Genomic DNA, 25839 nt, shown 5'->3' on the forward strand with positions numbered 1-25839 from the left:
TATGAGTTTCCCCTCAAAGGAAGAGGTTCGCATTTCCAGGGCTGACTTGGATCCCAACAGGTATTTATTCAACTGGAGATTCTAAGATACATTCCAGCCACCCAGGGAGTAATCAGAGTTCACAGAATTTCAAAGTTGGAAAGGTTAGTCACTCTTCTCCAAATCCCACCCCCTTCCACTCCCAGTGAAAAAACTGAGACAGAAGATAAATGACTTTCTCAAGGTCCCACACACAGAGTAAGTGATGGGACCCAATTCAGTTTCTAGACTCTTAGACTTTGTCCCTAGAGGGATGTTAACCCTGGATGTTTGTAGTTCTTTATATTCTAGCTTTCTTTGTAAGAATCCTCTTATTTTTCTTTCCAGGAATTTGGTGCTCACATTTATAGATGTGCTATATATCCATGTGAAATAACATTTAGCCCTCAGGTAGATTAGAAACAATGCAAGTATAAAGGAAGGGGATGTTCTGCTGGTGAGAAGTAATTATTTCAAGCAATGTTCAACCTCTTGGTAGCTTCCTGGTGTAGCAGATATATTTAAGTCTGAGTATCTTTCAGGGGGAACTTATCCTTGAATCTATTAAATGGGTTCATTTATTCCCTTCCTCGACACCAGAAAATCAGAGCCATAGGAGGTCTGTTTGCAATCAAATACAAAGATATCAAGGCTCCAATTTCATACTTGTTTAAAGAATACAGATTAAGTGCTGGTCTATTAACCATTTGGCTCTCTGTAGTCCACTAATGAATAATACTTTCTCTAATCAGTCTTTCTTCTTCTCTCTTATATAAAATTCCAGTCACTGTAATGAAACATTGATCAGTTTTAAACCTTTCTTCTTCTCCCCAATATAATGCAAGGAAAAAAAAAAAAAAAGAGGGGAGCAAGTTTTGTGGATGTAACATCCAGGAGTTGGTCATAATATGCAATGGAGAACCAAACAGGGGGGAAAAAAAACCACCGGTTTTAATATATGCACAGAAAATTGTAAACATGTAAAGAACTGAAAGCTTCACGCTGAGTTTTGCTATGCTCCATTTCCTTACCATTTCCTGCTGTCGCTTTAAACCTATCTTAGTCATCTCTGGGTTCCCTGAGCAGGAACAGTGTGCTCATAATTACTAACAAATCAACCGGGCCCTGTTGCTTTCTGGGTTTATTGATAAGCTGGAGGAAAGCAGAAGGGAAAAGACAAAGAGAATAAAATATGGGGTTAATCAGCTGAGCTAAGCAGGTGTGAGAGTGGAAGGGAAGGTAGATAATAGTGCTAGGGATTTTAAGGAAAGTTAGGACAAGAAATGGGTAGGATCTATTCTACCTAGACCTAGTCTAGGGTCTAGGTTTAAGGCCAGAGTAGAAGAGGGTTAGAACCTGAAGATGAGAGGGTAGAGGGTAGGAACATGATTTATACTTAAATTAAGAAAATGGAAATATATGAAGCATGTCTGCTCCAACACTTTGCCTCTTTGGGGGGAAAACAACAACAACAAAAGAAGACAGTGGTGTGCTGACAGAAGCTAACTGGATTTGTGATATTTAAGTGATAATGCATTTGTGAAAGGTACAGCCCACAGGAGGGAACAATATACATTCCCCATAGGAAATGGCTCTTGTCAGGTAAATCAGGCAATTAACAATAGTGAAATTAGAGGGCAGGTTATAAAGTGTCTCTAAAGGCCTGGTTCTTCAAGAGATTTGACAACTGGGACTCTCAGAAGCAGATAAATTACAAACCTAAGGAGATATTTGGTTGTCCAATATGGGAAATCAGAACTGAACTTACTATGTTCAGCTTAGCGAGGTTCTTTATTGTTAAAATATTCTTTCTAAAAAATATTTAATAGAATTAAATATTAAATATAAAAACATTGCTGAGTGTCGAAGGTAGATTTTTGTGCAATTTATTTCTATAGTTCTAACCATGTTAAAATTACAAAAGGCCATCATCTGTATTTTGGGGAAAAGTTTCTCCAAGATTATCTGATGTTAATTCCTGTGATCATAAATTATTTGCTTAGAGTTTTTGAATATGAATCTGAAAGATGAAAATTGAGAGTATTGCAAAGAATAAGACAGATCAAAACAGATGTAGATGTTGTGTAAGAGAATTAAATAACAGGGTGTTCCCACCCAAATCACTCGCTTTTAAATAACTTTAACTCCATATTTTACTCAAATTTAATTAATACTTGCTCTTGGACTTTTCATTGGCTCACTCTCAAATGGGAAACAGCTTCACTGATGAGAGTATGATGAGGGGAATCAGAAAGAAGAAAGCACCCTCTGTAGCACCCCACCACCATCACAGCTGTGCAGAAGATCCACTCTATTACCTAACATCATTCACCTGCCCTGAGACAAGGCTTTGGACTCTGTAGACAGATCCAGATTTACCAAAATGTGTACTAAGTAGTAGCAAAGGGGAATGTTCCAGGACCCCCATCCATTCTCCTAGGAAAATCCTTTTCCACAAAATGTTTCTAAAGGGCCAAATGCAATTCCTAATAAATAAGAAATTTGGGACCTACCTGGTTTTCAGAAGTCTCTAGACAATCATAGAGGTCTGATTGGCAGAATTTGAGTAAAGAGAATAAGCTGTCACAAAAATATTCAGTGTTGGTTATTCTGTTCTGTACAAGGGAGGTTGTACAATTTGTTTGATATATAGTATTCTAGGCTTGAGATGGTGGAAAGAGCTTATCTTTCCCCTACCAGGATTATAGGATGAGACATTGTGTTTATTAAAAAGAAGGAGTGGAAACCTTTTTCATGCCAGATGCATGTTCAACAAATACTGTTTGAAGATCTGGGAGCTTCACATCCCACTGGAAGTAGCTCAGGTGTATGGCAGGGCAAGTCAGGAAAAGTCACCTGCCCTGTGGCTTCTAGAACCTGCAGAAAGAAAATGGGCTTCAGTTGTGTAGAACTCTGACGGAGTAAGATGGCCAGCAAGAACTGGGACACTGACCATTCATTGTTCCTCATTCCCAGCCTTCTGGTTCTACTGAGCCCCGCCTCTTCCTGAGGTACAGATGACACTGAAACACAATTAAACAGACATACAGGCTGGAGAGACTGAATGAGCCTGGGTAGCAGTGGCAACCAGCTGTCAGCTCTTATTAACTTCTGCATAAAACATACCTTGAGTGCGGTTTGTTATCAATTACTTGCCGAAATGAAACAACTGGGGCAAGGCAAGACCTCCGCTCACATGAATTAGAGTGATTGGTTGATTGATCAGGGCACCTGTTGTAAATCATAACTGCTCCAATCACCAGCCGGCGCTTTAGTTAATTTGTAAACAAAATTCATGTCACTGTGGAATTGCTTTCACTGGAGAGGAGCATTTGGGTTCACTTCTAAATGAATGTATTGTTAAGATGTAGGGAAGAATGAGATCCACTTTGGAGCAATGAGCATCTCCTTTGAGCCCAAGCGTAATGGTATTATTACGTGGCTGTTCTTGAGCACAGTGTCTCTGATAGGGCCCACTCTCCAGTGCTCTCCAGTGATGACCACATAAATGGGTCCAATAGGAAAGGAGGGAGGGGTTCCCATAAAGAACACCGATATTACCATTTTATATCACTTATAGTATAATCACTTTCAGACTTCAGCACCAAATGTGGTTATTAGCCTTAGGAGACCCTGGAGGAATCTGAGAGTCAGAAAGGTTCACTGAGATGTCTCAGGTCACAAGCTAGCACAGGATGGAATAGGATTCGCCGGGTTTCGCAGCGCAATCCACACTCTAGGCCGTGAGTTTTCTTGATTTATATAGTGAGCGGGACTGTGGCAAGCGACACGCAGAGGTCTACACACATGGGGTAAGTTTCCAGAGGAGTGATGGCTTTTCCATTTGTTTGTACACAGTGCTCTGAACGCACGGCAGCCCCACTGGAACAAACACTTCCTCCTCCAGCTTTCCACTTGGCGCCTGTCCGGTGGCCTTGCCCCTGCGCACGCACCGACACATTCTATCAGCCGGTCACCAGGATCGAAACCCGGTCACCTTTATGGCATTTTTTTCCCTCTCTCTCTAGTTCCGGTTCCTCCCAAATCTGTGACTTCTCTGATGATGAATAAAGATGGCTTCCTGGGAGGCATGTCCGTCAATACCGGCGAGGTCTTTTGCTCGGTCCCCGGCCGTCTGTCTCTGCTCAGTTCAACTTCAAAGTACAAAGTAACTGTGGGGGAAGTTCAGAGACGGCTTTCGCCCCCCGAATGCCTCAACGCGTCTCTCCTCGGTGGCGTCCTCAGAAGGTAAAACCCCCAAACCGGTTATTACGGGGTGAAGGGAGAGGGCTCTCCCGGAAACCAGCAGATAGCCGCACGCAGTTGCCTAGCAACCGGGCGTCCAGCGCGCGGCCCCGGCGCTGCGCGTGCGGAGAGCCACGGCCGCCACGTGCTGGGGGCCGCGCGCGCAGACGCCGCCGCCCTGGGACCCACGCGCCGCAAGCACGCGCCGCTCGCTCTCCCGCTGTTGTCAGTGCTGGGAACCTCCCTCTCTCCCTGCCCTGTGCCTGGTGCCCGGCTCTTTTTCTCCCCGGGACACTTGGAGGGCATTCTGTAGCCTGAGTGAGACTCAGAACCTACACACTTATCTAAAACAGACGTTTCATGGAGTAACCTGCTTTGTACCAGTAATATACTGTAATATTGCTCTGTTTTGTTTTAAAATACGGTTGGCCGCCGACTAAATTGGTCACTGCCCACTGAGGCATTCATTGTTCCCTGCAGTTTGAAAAATTCCATGCTAGATTTGCGACCTCCTGTCTTCAGTAAGAACACCACCAATAATAACAATGAAATAGGAATAGTTATTTCTTGGGGGCATTCAAGTGCTCCTTAATATGGGAAGAAGACACTCCATAGACTCCTTTGGGAAAATGCGGGAAGAGATGGCTTTTATCTTCAGATTTACAGCCTTCCCCTGGAATTTCTGCCTGTGCCTGGTCGAAGGGCAATTTGGTAATGTCTCTAATATGAAGGTAACACTGTAGGAGATGAACTTTTCAAGTTAGCCTCTTTGGGGAGTTGAAAGTCCCTTTCTTTCCTGAAAGTGGCTGTGTGAAGAGTACCACAAGAGAGGTCAGAGTAACTGGTATTTTTTCTTGTATTTTTGCCCAGAATTTAACACATAGAGGGAGAATTTGGGGAAGAAGTAAATGTGTGACTCATGGATTTTTCTCACTTTGAATCCTCTTGCTCTGCTCTCTTGAAGTGAGCCCTTTGAGCCCCAGAGTGTGGAAGTTTCTTTCAATCACCCCTGGGCATTGAGCATGTGTGTATAAAACTTGCTATGAGATTAAGTGAGATAATCAATATACAGTGCTTATCGCATAACTAAACTCCCTAAAGTGTTAGTTTAACAGTTACTGCGATTATCATCATCGTGTTGGTTTCATGTTTCAGTCTTCCTTCCCCTTTTAACCCAACTCCATTTTATATTGACTCTTGACCCCTTCCTTCCTGGAAAACCCCACCTGTTTCAGCTAGTTAGTGCCTTCTCTCTGAACCACCCAGTTCTTTCCTTCTTTTCAGCAAGGTTGTGCTTGCCCAGTTTATGTTCACCTAACTGGCTCCATTACAAGGAAAAGAGCTTGTGTGTTGCCTATGCAACTTCTACCTTTTCTGGACCCACAACCTAAACCCTGATTATTCCCATCTGGTATCTTTTTTTTTTTTTTTTCTCTCACGAGATAAAAAAAGAAAAGAAAAGAAAACAACTCTTTTTTTTTTTTTTTTAATGCTCTGTATTGCAGAAATTAAGCAAACCTCAGCAAACTATCAGCAAATAACCAAAAGGAAAGGGGGAAAATGTGCTAACCTCGAGTTAAAACCTCTTCAAGCTCCACTGGGCTTTAGATTGCTAAATCTAAACTTTGTTTCAGGAACACTCTGAGGTTAATCAGAATGTTAATTCTTGCAATTTCAGAGCCAAATCGAAAAATGGGGGGAGATCTTTGCGAGAAAGGCTAGAAAAAATCGGTTTGAATTTACCCGCGGGCAGGCGCAAAGCAGCAAATGTCACGTTACTGACCTCCCTGGTGGAAGGTAAGCAAGACGTGTGGCCATTTCACGAAGTGGCTGAGTTTAACTGTTGGCTGAAGGCTGACATTTTACACGTTTCATGATTAACTGGAAATCATTGCGATTGTTGTGCCCTTATGAGTTGGATGTCAAGCGGCTGCCTGAGAGAAGTTCAAAGGTCCTTTTACTTAGAGGGAGCTGGCAATTGCAGAGAGGCCAAGGGACATGTGTGAGGGTCCCTAAGCTCTGAAGAGTGCTCAGGTCCAGGCGCTAAAGCAGTGCAGGGGTCACCTCTGCCATCAGGTGCAGGATGCAGTGTGTGAAACCCCTCTGCATGAACTCTTGCAAGGTAACTCTGGAAGCAGCAATGCATTCTAGACCTCTCTCCTTCCCAGGTTCTACCTCTGAATCGTCAGTAGTAGAAAACACATTGTCAGTTTATCAAACTATTATTGCATTCATGACCCCTATGGTTATTTTCCATCTCATACCACTCCCAGGGTCCTATCTCCTACTGATTACCTGGGACTTGTTATTGATGAAATTGGCTTAGTGAAGCCAATGAGGCCTAGGAAAAAAATGGGATTGAGGGTGGTGGTGAGGAAACAAGGAGGGAAATCACATAGGACCTACTGTGTAGATTCATTGATTGTGAATTAAAGGCCCATAATTATAACAAGCACATTCTAATTTGCTCATCATTTTGGGGTTGGGGATGATATTTATGGTATATAATAAACAGGATCTTCTACACAGTTGAGAACAAGAGGATCTGCAGTTAATTTGCAGGATGGGGAAGGGATAGGAAATACAGCCAGATGGTCCTAATGAAGGAAGTAGAATTTTCTCTAGAGTCTAACATGTTGGTCTTGTTTTTTTTTTTTTTCTTTCTGTTTTTATGGATGTGATATTATGACACTCCTGTGGGGAACTGATTTTCGGAGATCTTAGCACATGCAAGTAACAACCATAAAGTCATCACATTCATAGGCGTTGCACTTTGCCATCTTTAAGGCAAAATTGGCCCAAACTTACCCTCAAGGGGCAGCAGTCACCAAATTTCCTTACACTTATTAGCAGTTGACTCAGCCCCTGGCAGTGGGGTGGGGTGGGGTGGGAGGTCGTTTTTTGCCCTTCAGGGAATTACTAATATCACTGTCCTTATTTTGTAAAAGCAGTCAAGGTGATCTCTATCCAAGATGTGAATTTGGGTGGAGAAGGGACAAGACAGGAAAACTACTGAAATTCCAATATTCATTTGGCAGTTTTCAGTTTTATGGATTTGGATCATTGTAAGCATCATGCCTGAAGTCTTTTTTTTTTTTTTTTGTTACTATAATGATGATGATTAAAAGTAAACCATGCCCCTTAAAAATATGGTAACTATAGGATAATTCAACATATCTCCTTTTCATGTTTGGTATCATCCCTTGAACACCTAAGGCTGTGCGTTAAAGGGTAATAATGCTTTATTTGAAAGGGACTTCCACATTAGCTGAGGAATCTCTCAGGTGTCCAGGTTTTCTGTAGCTGCTGTGTCATCTTGTGCAGTGGGAAGTCCTTAAGTAGGAAAACGATGACAGGACCCTCTAAGGAGAAACCTGAAACCTATCAGGGAACTGACAAAGAATGAATACTTCATTGCTGGACAGAAACACTTATTCCATATATGTTTTACATATGTTCTTTAATATATGTGGGCATGTAAACACAGGAATTATGGTTATATGTATATTAATTATTAACAAGAGGGGGGTTTTGTCCTAGTGCAGTTATAGGAAGATATGAAAGATAATACAAAAGATAGGAATACCTTTAAATTTTATTTAAAGCAGGTGTAACAGGTGCTTTTAAAAGGAGGAGGAAAATCTGGCTCCAATATCCAGCCAACTGTCTAGATGCAATTGTAAGGTGACTCCTGAACATATCTGCCCATCTTTCCCTTAAGAGAAAGCATGGGGTGTAGGAAGCCCCAAGCTATTCCAGGGATGTCTAGCTAGGACTTGGCTGAAAAGATCATCAAGGAGAGGCTGATGGAGCAGCAGGAGCAAAGTTTCTTCCATCTACTTTATGGCCTGAGAGTCATTTTTATTTGGACTTCAGTCTCACCTTTGCTTTTGCCCCCAACAGCTGGTCTCTTTTGTAAATACCAGCAGTGGACCAGGAAGGATCTCTTGGCCTGGGATGATTAGGAAATAGGGACTGATTATTACCTCTGCTGCTGTCTTTTCAGGAGAAGCTGTTCACTTAGCTCGGGATTTTGGGTATATTTGTGAAACGGAGTTTCCTGCTAAAGCTGTTTCAGAGTATTTGAACCGGCAGCACACCGACCCCAGTGACCTGCATTCCCGAAAGAATATGCTGCTGGCTACCAAGTGAGTGTCCCAAACCCTGAGCCCTCCCATCCTGCTGCATCACCTCATCAACTCCTGGGGTAGGGGGCCATGGCCAAGAGGAGGGGGGCAGTGCTCGGGAGGCAATGCAGCCCCCACTGGTGGAGCTGGGAAGCAGCTCAGTGGTAGAAGTAGCTTTTGCAGCCTGTGGATTGCTGGCAAGGAGCTCTCCGGGCTCCACCCTGCTGTCCTCTCTCTCCTCTCTCCTCCCTCTTCCCCAACCCAGCTTGATTATGGGCTATGGGTTTGTCTGGGTCTGCTCTATTACCAAGTTTTGGGGGGAGAATGGCTTTATTAATATGAATCCAGGCTTTTTACAGTTCTCCCCAACCCTGGGGAGACGAGGCAGACTTTCTCTGGGTTGGTCCTTGTTCGAGTTCTTCCCCGGATCCCTAGGTGCCCATTTCTGCCAGGTTTCACCTCTCTCTGTTGTATGCATGCTCCGGGTGTCTTTATGTCACCCATGTGTACCCATCTCTACCCACAGCTCTAATTATTCTCTTTCCAACGTTGCTGTTTGGCATCTTCCACAGACGCAAAATTTACTACAACTCCAGAGGGGAAAACAGTAAATCTCTGGCTAAATTTAGGTCTAGAGCTCATTTGAACTTTTACAGTGGGTTTTCTATTTATTTGATTTACTCCTGTCTTTGGCTTCGGTGTCATATTGTTGGTGTTTTATGGCCGGCTCAGGCCTGCAGTGGGCGGCGCTGCGTGCACCCGCACGTTTCTCTCGCAGGCTCGGCCCAAACAGCAGCGCTCATTTATTTAGTGCTGGAGGACGCGGTTTGTTCCGTTGACAGCGTAATTTAAAGAAATATATGGAAGGCTGAAAAATCATTTGCTCAAATTTGTCCAGATGTTTTTGAGACGTGATTGGAATTTGATTGCCCCTTTCCGCAGGGTCAAAAAATATTAATGTCCCAGAACTTTAATTGCTTACAGACCCTGCTTTGGGCTTTGAAGATTTAGAATGTTTGACTCCAAGCATTTGTTCTCCCCAGTTCAGAATTTCCTTTTTGGCACTTTGGTAATGAGTACAAACTTAAGAAAGACTTCCTTAACCATCTCTTCCAACGATCAAAACCTGGCACCCATCCTCTTTTTTGGAAGGTTTCCTTCTGATGCACCAACTAGCAATGTAATAGATCTATTGCCCTTCTGCCCCTTGCCTCTCTCTCTGATGGTCAGGGAACTGTTGGTGCTTCATAAAAGAGTAAATGTACTTTGGGGAAAAAATAAAACTAAAGTGTATAAATCAGGTAATAGGATTTCCCTAAGGAATGCTTGTAACTTCCCCCACCTCATCACCTCTTGAAATCCTGTAACTTCACTTAGAACACCAATTCTTAACCTGGGGTGAGTATCAGAATCATCTGGGGAGCTTTTCCAAGGTATTTATTTGTGGACCTAGCCCCAAGCTCCCTGAATTGGAATCAGGGGGCAGAGGCATGGATATGCGCATTTGAGCCCTGCAGGTGATTCCAAAGTACCCCTGGCTTAAGAGCTGCCCTATTTAGATAGATAGAACCCTTACCTATCTTTTCCTGGTTGAAAGGATGTAGGTGTGCATTTCAAGTTGAGAAACCAATAGAGAGGTCGACAGAGGGGAGAGAGAGGGTGTCTGTTAGGATTCTCTACCCGCCAGTCTTAAAACCAAAACCCTTTCTCTTGCTGCAGGTGGGAGTGGGGGATGTATTCTAGGTCTCCTTCAGCCATTACTCTTCCTGGGAGTAATCTCCCTGGCAAAGGATGCCCCAGGGTCACTCATATGGGCCTGTAGTTACCTGCCTTGTTTACCTGTTGTCCAGGCTCCACATGTCCCCAAATGTCAGGCCATGAAGAGAGTGGAGGGGTTGGGACTGGAACTCTGTAGTTTTTCTTTCTCACCACCCCCCTGCCCCCCCCCCCCCCCACCACCAGTGGAAACAGACTGACAGGAGATGTCTGCCAGTCTGTGAAAGGCTATGGCCTTTAGGATGTCATTCCTCTGACTGGTAGCAGAGCCAAGCCATTGGACCTTCTGAGCTAAAACCCTCCTATATTAACCCTCTTGTCCACCTCCTATATTAAAAATTTCTCAAATAAACTCAATTCATACTTAGGCACGCAGGATTTCTAAGGCTGAAAGATTCCTCTAAATTGTAGTTGCCTTGAGGAACTAAAAACCTTCAACAAATAAATATCTACCTTCCCGTGTCTTAACCATCTACTTGTAGATGGTTAAGGCTTTTTGTTTTCCTTTTTAAAACAATGTAGGGATCCTTTTATATTGACAACAATCCTGTTGTACAATGATTTTCAGTAGCCTGTGCTTAAAAGAAAGGGTGAAAAGGGGAAGAAGGGGGGAAACATATCTTCCTCCCCAAATACTACAGGTAAACAGATTTTTGCTTTATGGAATCAGCATTCTCTCCTGGAATAAACAGTTGCATGCCCTGGGCCATGCAAGTCTCCGGCAATCTGCTTCTGTGCCAGGGACAGGCTTGTGGCTCAGGGGCTTAAATCTTTCAGGGCTTTTTGAGTCTGATCACCAAGAGGTTAGCGAGGCAGAGGAGAGAAGGGGGAAGGGTTTTGGTTTTGGTTTTGTTTTTTTTACAAAACTGCCAGGTAAGAGCCAAAAATTACTGAATATTCAAAACCAAATGCTAAAGCCTAGCGGATTTCCCACGCAGACTTTAAGGGGTCCTGGAACGATGGGGGGAAAGATTGGATTTGAGGGGAAAAAAAAAGGCAAGGCTTTGGGATAGAAGGGGTGCATAACTTCCCCACCCCCGCTTTCCTTCTAGTCCCAGCTGCTCCAGAAGGGAGAGCGCTGGGAAGGGAAACAGAGCGGAATCGTCCACATTAGCCTCGCTCTCCGGCTCTATGGTGACCGGGCGCCTCTGGGCTTGTATGAGTGTCTCCTTTCTAATGCCAATGACAACGACACTGAGTGATTCCCCCCCCCCCATTCCTTTCCCTTCTTCGCAGGCAACTCTGTAAAGAATTTACGGATCTTCTGGCGCAGGACCGGACGCCAATCGGGAACAGCAGGCCTAGCCCCATCCTGGAGCCCGGGATCCAGAGCTGCCTCACGCACTTCAGCCTCATCACGCACGGCTTCGGCGCCCCGGCCATTTGCGCCGCACTCACGGCCCTGCAGAACTATCTCACCGAGGCGCTCAAAGGCATGGACAAGATGTTCTTGAACAACACCACCACTAACAGGCACACGTCTGGGGAAGGCCCAGGTAGTAAAACTGGCGACAAGGAGGAGAAACACAGGAAATGAAAAATTAAAAAAAAAAAAAAAAGAAAGAAAGAAAAATGTTTTAAATACAAAAGGAAAACAAAAAATTTAACTTTAGCTTTAAAATGTTGGATTGGCTTGGAAGAATTATATTAGGTAGAATACACATACAATCAAATTTTTAAAAAAAGAGCTAAATAACTTAAACTGAGGCGTACAACGGAGCAACAATATCGGTTCTCAGTGTCTATTTCAAGATACACTTGGAGACAAACGTCTGGATTTTCCACTTCAGTTCTTTCAAGCTTAGTAATACTGATAATAAAAGAAAACCATGATTTTCCCCCTTTGGAAAATAAACATAAGACTAAACATGAGAAAACGCTAACTTATTGGAAGAAAATCGGAGAAACGTTGGTGTCAGTGCTTTGAGAGTTGGTTGACTGAGACGCACGAACTTTTTAATTTTTAATATTTTTTTAGGAAACTCGCAGTCCCCACCCTTTCACCTCACCTCACCCCTCTCCCAGCCACTCTTTTCTACATTGCCCGCCCTCCCTCCCTCAAGCGGTCACAGGAATTTTCCGGGATGAAAATGAGTGTGGTTAGCCCCTTTGCCTTGTGTTTCAGTCCCCTTGGTACCCTGCCCCCACCCTACCCTGCGTTCTTAACTCACCGGCGCCCAGCTCCCGGGCTGTTGGCACCCTTGGGAGGGTGAGGGCGGGCGGGGAGGGAGGCCCTCGGTGGTGCCGGCGGGGCTCCAGCCAGCGGAGCAGAGGCTTCTGCGGCTGAGGAAAATCCAGATTAAGTTGATTCAGACTCATCATCAGTTCCTTTCAGAAATGTTACTAATTCCCAGCCTGGCCAGCATCTGCATACAGAGAATCTTGCATTTGTTTTATTTGTGTCATCTACCAATTTTAAGAACCATAGTAAAAAAAAAAAAAAAAAAAAAAAAAGCACAATATGAATACGTTGATTAGTATGTAATTCCTTCGAAGGGGTATGTACCATTTCATTCTCTTCTGTTTTCCAAAGCTTTGCCCGCATGGTTTATGAGCTTCTTCAAAGAGGACTTGGGCTTCCTACACAATCTATAAGGTACAGAGAAAAAAAAAATCCGATCCCTTTTTAATCAAAGCCTGTGTGTCAGAATTCTGCAGGTGCACTTCTTTAAAGAAGCTCAAAGGGAATAATTTAGAAAGTGGCCAATAAGAGATTGAAGTTGCTTTGAGTCTAGTTGCTAACAGATACCTCAACACGGAATTTCAGGGGAGGGGGAGTTGAAAAATGAATTTTAGGGGAGAAGAGTAAGGGTTCTTGGAGCCCAATATTTTAGCAATATTGCCCTGCTTTTGAAATAGATTCCATTTCCTTGGGCTCTTTGGTGATTGCTATTCAAGCGCATAAAGAAGCAGCTTTTCCAGTGGTTGTGGGTAGGAGGGTGCTGCAAGCTTTCGTGTTTCAGCCACAATTGCTTTCTTACAAGATGCTTTATGAATGAGACACTCCCCCCTCCCAGATGCGTACTTTTGGCATATAATGGCAAAATAATGAATGCAGAGTGAAAGGAGATGTATTTCAGCTTTGAATTTTGCTGTCTGTATACACTGAGACTATTCCCAGTGGATAAAGTTTCCTGCATTTAATGTCTCTCATTCTGGCAGCTCTACTTTCTTGGGCTTCATCTGAGCATTATTATGAAATAAGATCTGGAACCTGTTGTCGCCACCCTCCCCAAAGCAGTGGGGAAATCCACCGTCAGTGGTCTCTAAACTTAGTGTTGATACATGTGCCTCTTTATACAAACTAGACCTTAGGATCTTTGCAACACCCCTGAAAGATAAAGATCCAGATGTCTGTTCTGCAGGATTTACACGTAGGAACCACGGGGACTCTCAGTTCTGCTGCCCCATGGGCTTTGGCTTTGGGGGGAGGTTGGAGGATTGGGGTTTAGGCACCTGCTGGGAGCTTTGCGCTGACACTTTTATGGGGGAGGGAGTTAGGGAGCTGGTTTCAGGTCACCAGGAAGGTCCAAGCAACAGTTTATGTCACATTCCAGCCCATCTACCGCTAGCTCCTTTGGGAACATCTGGGTGTGCAGGGCTCAGCCCAAGACGAGGTTAAATACAAAGGTTGGGAACTAAACCTTATGGAGAGTGTACACACTCCATTTCTCCCCAGCTCAGAAGCCTGCGCCTCTGTCGGAGGGCCTGGCCGCTTGCATTGTATGTATTCTGATTGCACAAGGCCGGGAGAAACCACATTGAAAACCATCGTCTCCTTTCCTTGCAGGGCAACGCGCCCCACGCGTGTGACGTTCGAGAGACGCGATGGACGCGCCTTGCTCTTACTGTGCAGGTCCTGAGAGCGTGTGGGCCACTCGCGCCCAGTCGTGTTGAGGACATAGCATCAGCCGCTGCAGGGGCCTCGGGCCGCGCGGGCCCTTTTCGCACTAGGTCTCACCCTAAGGGCTAAGGCGAACGAGAAAGCCCCATTCTCCAGTAGGTAATGGGGTGGCGCCACGCGGGCTGCAGGCGGGGAGGGGTCTCTGCGCTGCCTGTGCCCTTTACCACCAGCGGCCGCTCCGGGCGCCTGCTCCCGGAGGGCAAGTAGCCTAGAAATGTCCGGTGGAATCGGAAGCTTCCCCAGCCTTTGGCAGGGCGAAAACGCTCCCTCCTCACGTTCCTAAAGGCGGGTGATGGGGTACGAATTGTCCTATGTGGCTATGCAGGCTCTCTTCACCGTCCTTCGCCCTGATTCGAGCGTGCCTCCCGCGCCCGCGTTAAGTAGAGCCCCTTGCGCGTTTCCCCTGCCTACCCCCAACCCCGCGTGGAGAGAGCCCACTGCCTCCCCTCTCCCTCACTTCTCCTACTCTGTACGACCCCCACCCCCTTTGCTTTCGTTAGCCAGGCCCGCTACGTTTATCTGATAATTGAGTTATTAAAAGATTTGGTTTCCTTGGGCCCATAAATCAATAAACAGTAGGATTAACGCAAGAGTTTGCCTTTTAAGTCAAGGGAAACGTTTAAAACAAGCCCTTTTGAGTTTTGTTTTCAAACCAAACAGGTGAGTTGCGGCTTTTCCTCCTCCCTGCACTCTGCAGACATTTTATCCGTGCCGCGTGCCCCCTCCCGAATGCGCACTCCCAAACGAAAAGAGCTAAAGATAGAAAAACGGAGTCAGGATGTGGCAACGCTGCCTTCACACTTTCCACTTTCCAAGTTCCCTTTGGAGGTTCCAAAGGTCTCCTGACCATTCTCTGTCCAACCCTGACTCCTCCTACAGGTATTATGGGCTTGGGGGGTGGGGTGGGGAAGACGGAGCAGATCTCCGGGGGAGAAGTTTCCACCATCAAAATGATCTTTTAATTTCTCCCCCAAACTGGGAAACTAACTTTCTCTCACCACTCCCAGCACAAAAATTATCTTGCATTTTTCTTTCCTTGTCTCTGGCTCCACATCCTTAGCTTTCTCCACACCCCCATAAAGAACCGAGGAGGCTTTCAAAGACCTGGCTGTTTTATTTTCTTTGGCCAAGGGAACCGCTTTCTCTCAAGCAATTATTTCATATCCTATGAAAACTTTGGAAAACCTGAAGTCCCGGACTTATCTACACACTGTTCCTCTGGTACAAAGCCTTACTTAAAAGGGCAACTCCTTCCTACTTAGAGTGTTTATAGAGAATTTGTCATCACATCTGATCTCCTGTATGCGTAATACATTATGTGGAAAGGAAATAATAACCTTAAACCATCTGATGTTGCCTCAAGAGCCCAAATAGTGTTTCCCCTCCTGTGCCAATATATGTTAAATTATCGGGGTTAAAAAGAGAAAGAAAGAAAAAAAGAAAGGAAAAGAAAGAAAGAAGAGTAAGAAGAGATATCAAAATATCAAAATTCATTTTTCTTTTCTTTCAAAAAGTGGAATGAACACTATTCTTTAAATGCCAAAATTGACTCCACTGTTGAGTTTGTCTCTAATCCACTAATATTGTTTTTGCCACACAATCGAGAAGTATCAATCTATTGACTCTTCTGAAGAAGAGTTCTGGAGGGTATCCATGTTAAGTTTGTATATATTTATTTATGCTTAATTTAATGGGAATGTGTAAATATGGCAAGTAGTTTGGGATTATTTATCTGTGAATCTATACCTCTGTGAATGGGTGGTTAAAAAAAAAATGAGAAAAAAAAAAAAAACAACGCTTGACCTTAGGTAGAATCCTATCTGAATTTTTCTGTTCTTTATAGACAAGCTGTTATGGTAATGGGTAGAAATTGGTTTATTGTCCAGTGTTGATCTGATTTACACAAATAAAAAGACTGTTGTGTTTTTGTTGTGTTTTCATCTTCAGTTTCTTGAATATGGACATTGTTTAATTCCACAGACAGAAAAAAAGTATAGCCAAGAATTTTTTTTCTTTTTGTCTTCTCTCCCCGAAACGCAGGCAATGTTTTCATTACAGCATAAACACAATAAATTTTGTTTCTTAGAAGAAAAGATACTTTTGTTTTCACTAGGAGGTGTTTTTTTATTTTCTTAATTCCAAGTTGACCTCTTCTCTCCTATTTCTAACTAGATTTGTAATAAAAGCTCATGTTCACTGCATCTCTTGGTTTATTTTTGCCCTTTTAAAAAAAAAATGAGGTGTCAAATTCACTTCCCAGGTAACTAAAGGCTCTGTGTCTCAGTAACTAAAGGGCTCTGGGTCCAAGTCAAAGATGATGCTCCCCTCCCACTGCTAATAGGATTCCATTCTGGCATGGTATTCCTTCGAGGAAATGGTGCAGGAGATGCCCACAGGGCCAGGTATGGGCTCCTGCACCCTACACCTGGGGATCTGGAGGAGTTAACTGGCTTATTTCAGGATTGAAACCAACCCTGACCTCACCAGCTGTGCAAGGCCCTCCATAAACAAATGAGGAACAGCTCCTTTGACCCAGAGGAGGAAAAACACATAGTTGTCTTAGGAGGCTGGATCTTACCTTAGGCTCAGGGGCTGCCTAGAGAAGCCAGAGCTTTTCTCATTTGGGTTAATGGGCTGCAGCCCAGCACTAATGGGCTGCAGTGATCTTCTCAATCTGTGTTTCATCCCAAGGCTTGGGTGTCTTCCCTGAGGCAAGGAAAGTAAAGTCATCCAAGATGTTACACAGTTTGGACAAGTCGCTGTTTCTCTTTGGACCTCAAGGTCTTTATCTGTAAAATGTGGGCCTCTTAGGGTCCTTTCCAACATTGAAATACTGCCTGGTTTAATTATAAAAAGCAGAAACAGTAACATGTATATACATTTAAGGATAACCAGCAAAGTCAAATCTTGATAACTCCAGATTAGGAGAGTACTTAGCATGTAGTTGGTGCTCAGTTAATTAATAATATGCCTCCCATTATCAATTTTCTGTTTTTCAGGTGAATCATTCCCAGTTGGACTTCCCTATAGGGAAAGACAGAAGGGACAATGGAATCTGCTTTATGTGAGATCTTCCACTTCTTGGTTTCCTTATTAACTAAAGAAAGGTGGGGGAGGGTATCATGGCTAGAACTATAAATGACCAAATCATAGAACCCTCCTCTCCTCCCTGCAAAAAGGAAGGGAGGTAGAAGCAAGGGAAGAATTGCAAGGGAAATGTGATTAAGAGGGCATGCAATCCATTTATCTATAATGAAAATAGGTATACGTATTTGTATTTACCTCTGGCTCAGCTGTATTGCATTGAATTCCCTTTTCATTTACTTATTGGGGAGAGAGGGCTTGGTACCACTGGGATTATACAAAAGGAGTGGTGAGTAATAGCCCTCCTATGGCAAATTCTCCTGCGGAAGCATCAGCTCCAACTCTGGTGAAACAGACCTGTCATCTATCATCCCATAGGTGAATTCCAGACCACCCCGCCCTTGCCACCACCATTTGACAAGGAGAGTATCTGAGACAATCATCTTTCCTAGCTAAAAGCCAGAATCCTGAGGGGCCCAAATGTGAGAAAAGAACTGTGAAAGACGTGGAAGGAAGAACTAGAAAGAGAAGGAAAGGGGTTAGGGAGCCTGAGACAGACTTGCCTAACAAAATGGCCTTCTCACAGTTCCCCAATCCCTTTGTTACTGTTTTACCAGGCTGTGGAGGGAGTAAGGAAAGCCACAGCTGGAACCGCTGGGCCAGGGTCCCTGGCCACAAGGCCTGCACAGGGACCCTAGGTAACGTTGGAGGAAGTGTCCCTGCCTGCCCTCTCTGCCAGGAGGTAGCCAGCCACGTTGAGTGCCTTACAGTGCCCCCTTAAGCCCGCCTGCCCACTGGTATTAGCGGCTTAAGGGCCCTGATTAAAAATAATGCTAGGAGGAAGACTTGCTTTTTTTTTTTTTTTTTTTTTAATGAGGCCACATTCTTTTCCTTCATTTGCAAATAAAACCTAGGGCAACCAGAGCCTAGAGTCCCTAGAGGGGTGCTGGCCTAAAGGGATGTGTCCCTTCCTGAGGGAGATCGGGGCTCCCTGACAGCAAGCTGCCTTCCATGCTTGAACTTCGAAAGGGCGGTTGTCTGTTACGTAGAAGCCACAGAAATTAAACGCGCAGCTCACAAGTCCATTAATTTTAGCTCTCCATTAATCTATTTATAAGTGAGCCAGCGCTGGCTCTATAAATACAGTCCTATAAAATTGAACTCCTTCCCATAAATCTTCCAAGTTGTTTATTTACATGTATTCCCTCGTCCTGTAACGAGCCTCCTTTAAACTTGGGGAAGATTCGAGCCGACTCCACCCGGGATGGGGTGTGCACACCCTCCCTAGCTTCCTGGTTGGAATCCTAAGCTCCTGGGGAAGGAAGGAAAGGCACAGAGGCAGAGGGAGAGGGGGTGGGGTGAAAAAGAGGGCGAAAACTCATTTTTCCTTTTTGACTTTGTTCCCTCGTTTCTACCCCAAACTCACTCTCTCCGTATTTCCCATCACAAGCTCCACGTTGATTTATATCGTCATAAACAGCATTCGTGAGACTATAGCTTCTCTCATAGCTTGGGGTGAGTTCCTTTTTCACTTCCCTAGCAGCCACTAGTTTTAAATCAGGGCTCATAAATAACCCCGTCGCTTCTTTTGGATGAGGTCGCTCAAACGTCTCCTGGGGTCCACTTTCTTGCTTGGATCCCGATTCCCTGCCCTCCCTCAGGTCACTAGTTGGCACCGCCCTTCCCGCATGTTTCCAGAACGCAGTCTGGAGCAGCAGCGCTCAGCCGGGGCACCAAGCGGGTGACACTGACACCCAGGCAAGGTGTCTGCGTGCGCACGCACGTAGCACGCGTGCGCCGCCCCTGCCTCCGCCGAGCCCACGCATCCCGCGCCGCTGCCCGGGTGTAGGCACGCTCTCCCCGCCGCAGGGTCGGGTGTCAAGAATCACGCACGCGCGGACACACGCGCCACCGCGCTTCGGGGGCGCGACTCCAGCCCCGGCTACTGCCCGGGACGCGCACACGCTTGCAGGGGTTTTTGCTGTGCGTCTTCGGGACTGAGGCTCCGAGTTTGAAAAAAAAAAAAAAACAAAAACAAACAAACAAACAAACAAAACAAAACAAAACAACCCGGCTGTAGTGTGGGCTGTGTGTGTGTGTGAGTGTGTGTGTGTTCAGACTGAGGGAGCAGTTTTGTCATACAAGTTCAATACGTGCCACACAGGTCACAAGCTAGCCAGGTCAGGCGGTGGTTTTTGCCCACTTGTTCGAAACCTTATTCGTTCTGCCCACCCTGCTTCTTCTCGCTTTCTCTCTTCCCTCCGAAGGTCTGCGGCCTTCTGGAACTGACTCAAGCAGGGAGGCGTCCAGACCCAAGTAGAGGTCACACCTGCTGCCGGGAGAGGCCTCTGCATAAAAATGCTTAAAAAAAAAAAAATTAAAAAGCAGTACAATAGCCAATGGACTTAGCAAAGCGTGACTTGCCCAGACCGCAAGAAGGGCAACTCTGGCAGTCATCTGTAACTCGCCCACCAGTTAACGTCCTGGACGTGCCTGTTAGTGGGGATATTAGCCAACGTTTCTAGGATGTGGCTGTCGAATGTCATTAGCCAACACACTTCACTGAAGGGCGGGCATGGGCAGGGCATATATGCGAATATTTGGGGGAGGCCAGAGTCCGCCCTCTGTAACAAATGTCCCTTCCTGTACGGACATTTATCAAGTGACCAGAGAAAAGAAGCTAGCACAAGAACAGTGGGATATTGTGGGAAGGGGAGCTTCCTTGGGACTGATACTGGTGGTGTGAGTCTTTTCTGGAGTGGAAACTTGACCCAGGTCAGACCTATACTGCGGCAGATGGAAGGGAAGGAGGATCGAGTGAACCCAGTGAGTTTTATTGCTCACAGGGTGAACCACTGGGTCCTGAGCGGATAGAACCTGGCATCCGGATGCGCAATTAGAAGCTGGGCAGCTAGGAAACACCTGAGTACAGAAGGGCCCGTGGCTGTTCAAGTGGCAAAAGTGAGTGCGACCATAATCTGAGCTTCTAAAGAAATAGGATTTTAGACAGCTTCTACACAGAAATCTTTTTTTTACTGTTGAAATGTCGACAGTTCTAGGTTTGGAAAGAGGCAGTGAGGGATTGTACAAAATGCCTGGGAAAATCACAGTCAAGACAAATAAAACAATATAAAACCAAATCAAACCTCAGTGTCCCCCTCAGCCCTCACAAAAGAAAAAAAAAAAGGAGGGGGAGAAAAGGTGCCAGCACTAACTTTGAGAGCAATGTATTAATCCTGGACCAGGATGAATTTTGTGTATATGTTATCCTACTTTATAAATCATTCTACCAGGAAACTAGATGAGACACCTTTTTTGGGGGGGGGCATTATCATTAGGGCTATTTACGTGTGCACGCCCACACCCACACCCCCCCACACACACATTTCACAGTGTGAGAAGTCCCCAAGAATTGGACTAAACAAAAAACAGCCACAGTGGAACAGTTACCAGTGTGAATTTTCTTTGCCATGAAAGCCCCATGTGTTGGAAAGTTTGTTCTAGGGATCTTCTTTTTAGGACCAAATTCTTTTGACCAGAGATTCCTATAGATAGGAAGCTTCTAAGAGTTGAAGCAGAAGCACTCTTTAATCTTTTTAATGAATTCACACACTTTCCCTTCTGCTGTCTTTAAGAAGCAGGGAGCACAGGCAAGAGCCCTACCAACAAAATGGGCCCACATGAGTGATTCATTCACTTTTATGTTCAATCTAAATATTCTTTTCTTCTTCAAAAAATGAGAGCCATTCAAGACAATGGGGCCAAATAATCCAAAGAATGATCTAGCTGATCCGGGTCCCTCTGACCTTTTACCCTTCCTTTAATTCTCAATAGTGAACATCTGTGTTTGGTGGCCAGTGTCTGAAAGTAATAAAGACAATTAGAGCATTTTATTTTTTTCTTGGGGGAGAGAGGTTTGGTTGCTGGTGTGGAGAGGTAAAAATTTTGGCTATGACACTGTTTTACAGGATGAAACTAGGGGAATATTAGCCACTAGGCCTGTTGCTTCATAGGACCTACCTAAGAAATTGAGCATAGTAATATGAACATTGAAGTTATAGGTAATTCATATTGCCCCTCTGGTTGTTAGCCTGTGTAAAATTTTTTAAAACAATCTTATCATTTGTCAACTCTACCACAAAAAGAAAATAATGTTCACCTCTCTCCAGTCTTGTTCTGAGTTTTCTTCCAATTGTAAAGACTGTTAAATTAGGTTCCTGAAGACATACTCCTTCTCCCACCACTTTTGTGAAGGTTCTTCTCTCTCTTCCACCTGAGAACAAACCATCACCAAGCCAAAGCCAAACAACTTGACATGTTATTTGACTGAAAAGTATTTTAGCTTTTGGTGTGTAGAACTGTGAAACCCACCAATCTTGAGACCATTTGAAAGGGTCAAAGTTCTGAAAGAATAAGATATTCTAGGGATAATCAATTAGAGAAATTTATTTCCCAAACAGATGTCGGGGTGAAAGAAGATGTTTTCTTAGTATGTATTGTCCTCTTGACACTGCTGTGGGTTTTTGATGATGCAAAGTGGTTTCTTGTAAAGGACATATGAATTTCCTCGTATGAATGAGCAAACAGTATGTATGTATGTGTATATATATATATATATATATATATATATATATATCTCCATGCATGAAACTACATAGCTATTTATTTATTTTGAAAGAGACAGTGTGAGCAGGGAGGGGGGTTGAAGAAAGGGGGCAGAGGGAGAGGATCTTTCAAGCAGACTACTTATTGAGCGAGGAGCTCAATGTGGGACTTGATCCCACAATCCATGAGATCATGACCTAAAGTGAAACCAATAGTCAGATGCTCAACCGACTGAGCCACCCAGGTGCCCTGCTACATAACAGTTTAAAACTCTTCGGTGAATGACTGTGTGATAGACTATATTACATATAGACTATTATATATTGTATGTAATATATGTGTGTCCTGGAATCTCAGTTACAGTGAAATTTTTTTTAATTCTTCTTTTAAGATTTTATTTATTTGAGAGAGAGAGAGCAGAGCCAGACAGAGAGCACAAGTGGGCAGGGGGAGAAGGAGTAGTAGGACCCCAACAAGTAAGAAGCCTGATGAGGGGCTTGATCCCAGAACTCTGGGATCCCAGAACCCTGGGATCATGACCTGAGCCAAAGGCAAACACTTAACCAACTTAGCTACCCAGGCACCTCTGCAGTGACACTTTTTTAAATGGAGGTCATTTAGAAACATTTTTAATGTTCTCAAATTTGTAGAAGGGTGTGTGTTTAAGAACTAGAGCATGAAACTTTAAAATGAGGCTAGAGTTTCCCCGTCCACTGGACACTGGATGGCTTCTGTGCGTGTCATCACTCTAATGTACACACGGAAACATGAATTTGTAGTGGAATTGTTCTACATTTAATCGCATATGTGCATAGGCACACACAGAAGACTGTTTTCATTCACCATTTCTCCTTGATGTTAAACACGTGTTGGGAATTTTGGAAACTGACTTTTCCAGATCATATTTGTGACTTTGTTCTTACACATGCAGTTTAGAAACCTACAAGGTGATAACTAGGTTATTCTTCCTCTCTCTCTCTCACTTTTTTTTTTTGTTGTTGTTAATAACTCTGCCCTTCTTCCTTTTCTCTCCCCCACTGGTTTCACCCCTCCCCAGCATTCTGTCAAGCAATAGGCTATAAAATAGTTATCCAGACCAGCAGCCAGGCAAGTGCCGGTTGAGAGTAATTTCTGCCCCAAGCATTTAGCCCAGGGCAAAGCAAGCGTGCTCTCTAACTGATCAACCTGGATATTTCATTATTCATTAATTTACTGTTTAACCAAATCCCACTCATTATCAGAGGCAACGCTTGGCAGAGCCCAGCGAACAGTAGCAGTTGGTGTCAGGCGTGGAGAATTGGCCCATTTGATCCTGGGCTGTTTTATTATTCAACACCACTGACTGAGAAAAAGGTCCATGAATAATAAAGAGCCAAAGCGTGTTTGAACTGAGAAGCATGACACAGCCTTACAAAACAGCAGTTAGAAAATTAAAGGCAAGGTGGCCCAGACTTTGCATTTTTTATCTTGGCTGTGGGCACAGACGTTTATATCCCTACATTGTTTTCAGTGATTTTTTTTTTTTTTAAGTCCTTAAGACAGAGGCATTTGCTTCAGTCAGTCTCACCCTTTCAAAACAGACCATTGAAGAACTCAGGAGCAAACTGACACAGCAAGAAACAAACATGCCTCCAGATGGGAACTTGAAAATGTCATTTCTAACCTTATAATCAGTTAGGTCCTTTGTGGCCCTACCCAGCTATGGGGAAGATTTGGGTGATTTTAATTCTCCTTTGGACCTGCCATGATTCATACCCTGGGTTAGTTTAATAATATAATTCACGATGCTGATCAAACACATGTTAAATTCCTTTTCTGTCCAACTGGTTCCTGGATAAGACTTTGGGTCCATGAGCCCCTGGCTACAAAGCTCACATAGCTAGGGCTTTTGGGATCCTGTAGGTAATATCTAAAATCTCATTAACATGGGGGAAGGACCTATGAAATATATAGTGATGAAGGGAGGGGTTTATGTTCCTGAAACACCTTTTTTGAGTTTACAGAAGCAATAGTGGTCATGAGTTCTTTCAGGCTTTGTTAGGTCTGTAAATGTACAGATGAGTTGAACACACTTGTTGGATCCATTGGTGGTGGTGGGCTTGAAAGTGTGACTGCCTTTCAGACGACCTGTCCTGTCATTCCACTCATGTAACCATTTTACTCATTGATTTACAGTCTTTGAATAAGCATGATGAAACCTAAAACAGTAATAATAACAGTACCTTTTGTATGTTGCTTTTTACTTACCTAACAGCCCCTTCACTTTATCCATACCCAACCGGACTTATGCAGAGAAATAGGGCTCAGGGGTGTGACTCTTCATTTAGATGAGTAATAGCTATGTAGAAATAAATTTCTTGCAACCAATAAAGTCCATTTGGGCTGCCTATACTCATCAAAAGTTATAATCTTCCAAAATTTTCCATGACCAGGTCAGGACAGCATTGCCTTGGTGCTAAGATACTTAGAATGACACATGAAAGATGTATCATCCAAAGATGTTTTGGTGGGTCAAACTTGGAGTGATTTTTTTTTTTTTTAATGTTCAAATCAATAAACAAAGGTTGAAAACACTAGAGGGAGACTTGTCCTTTTCTTTCCTCTGGATATTCTCTTGCCTGCCTTGGATGCATTTGGGAATTGTTGTTAATATGTCAAATTTAAAGTAGAACAGGAGGGTAGCATGGAAACGATTCTCCTATCATCACCAACCTCAACGCTTTATTTTACAGATACTTAGAGAATGACTTATCCAACCTTATGCGTGTAGCTCCTGGTAGAACCACAATTAGTTCCAAATGCTTTTTCCTCTATAGAAGGTCTTAGGGCTTTGGTATGTATACATGTATATATGTATGTGTGTATGTATTTATAAGAGATTATTTATTTATTTGACAGAAAGAGACACAGCAAGAGAGGGAACACAAGAGTAGGAGAGAGAGAAGCAGGCTTCCCGCCGAGCAGAGAGCCTGATGAGGGGTTTGATTCCAGAACCCTGGGATCATGACCTGAGCCGAAGGCAGATGCTTAAGGACTGAGCCACCTAGGCACCCTGGGCTTTGGTTTTTATTCTTGATAAGATTGTTGGATTTTTTTTTCCTACATATACTTTAGTAGTTTTGAAGAAGAGGCTTTAAAACAAAAATACAGATCTCCTATGACTAAAGTACAGTATTTTGAAAAACACATCTCTTATAATGGGTGTTCTTTTGGCATTGAAATTTTGGGCATTAATTATAAGAAGAGGGTCAAAATCGTTCCTCCAACTTAATTGGGATTGGAGGGTCAAGATAGTAAGATAAAGGACTCCATTGTTTTCCTTCCTAATATGGTGGACCAGTTTGTTCACTTTTAAATAAAAGCAAATGTAAGTTAACATTAAGTTTGAACATGACTGAAACTTATGACAAAGTTAATACCTTGACTTCTCAGATCATACCAGTCCTCAATAAATCATAAAACACATTTCCTTGCATATGACCACATATAAAGAACTCCCCAAATGAAGAAATTAGGCAACATCAGGCAATTCATCTATTTGAGAATCACAAGTTCCTTGTCCTCTCTTTTCTTTCAGGCTTGTTGCAGATTGAGATACTGAATCTTACTCTCTTGTGAACTCTATTTAGGACTCTTAAGATCCTCTGTTATCCCTTTAAGTCCTTGGGATTTAGAACTTCACAGGGTCTCTCTGGAGAGGAGACACTGCTGGAAATTTGGAAGCAGAAGCTATCTTAGCATTTTTCTGATCTTGATGGGTCATAGGGACGAATAGGCCTGGTATAAACATGACCTCATCTGAGAAAAATTACTTTCCTGACTCCTTTACCTACTGTTATACTCTTTAACTTCTCTTCCCATGGTTCTCAACCCTGGCTGCACATTAAAGTGACCTAGAGACAGTTTTTAAAGATACTGATGTCCAAGCTCCATCCTCTGATGTATTTACTCTGAGACAGTGGTACGGCTTCACAAGATCCCCAGACGATCCTAATGTGCACAAGATAACAAATCAGTGCTTTATGCTCTCAGAGTACTTTCTTCAAAATATGGCACTTGCCTCATTGTCTCATTATAAAA

General features: G+C 43.8%; 1 protein-coding gene and 1 long non-coding RNA gene across 12 annotated transcripts in view; one reads left to right on the forward strand and one right to left on the reverse strand.

The window, feature by feature from the left end:
- The window catches only part of TFAP2B (transcription factor AP-2 beta), a 29652-nt gene extending 13654 nt beyond the window's left edge, over nucleotides 1–15998 (forward strand). For 5 of the 9 annotated variants that reach the window (XM_082732184.1, XM_082732186.1, XM_082732191.1 and 2 more), the window contains 5 exons: nucleotides 4047–4266; nucleotides 5942–6060; nucleotides 8270–8411; nucleotides 11403–11662; nucleotides 12700–15998. In XM_082732184.1, the coding sequence (XP_082588310.1) occupies nucleotides 4047–4266; nucleotides 5942–6060; nucleotides 8270–8411; nucleotides 11403–11662; nucleotides 12700–12761 (803 nt within the window). In that variant the 3' untranslated portion in view covers nucleotides 12762–15998. Of the gene's footprint in view, nucleotides 1–4046; nucleotides 4267–5941; nucleotides 6061–8269; nucleotides 8412–11402 lie in introns of all 9 variants that reach the window. The other 4 variants (XM_082732187.1, XM_082732189.1, XM_082732185.1 and 1 more) reach the window with 2 other exon arrangements.
- On the reverse strand, nucleotides 2079–3824 carry LOC309865637. 3 transcript variants are annotated; one of them, XR_014312212.1, is made up of 4 exons: nucleotides 3145–3824; nucleotides 2972–3041; nucleotides 2716–2895; nucleotides 2079–2598 (listed from the first exon to the last, which is right to left on the reverse strand). It is a non-coding gene; the product is annotated as an uncharacterized lncRNA (long non-coding RNA). The 3 variants fall into 3 exon arrangements; XR_014312213.1 differs by having other exon boundaries at nucleotides 2079–2375; nucleotides 2532–2895; XR_014312214.1 differs by having other exon boundaries at nucleotides 2079–2895.
- Nucleotides 15999–25839: the final 9841 nt, after the last annotated feature.

Source organism: Mustela nivalis (assembly GCF_964662115.1).
Source record: "Mustela nivalis genome assembly, chromosome: 5".
NCBI lineage: Eukaryota > Metazoa > Chordata > Mammalia > Carnivora > Mustelidae > Mustela > Mustela nivalis.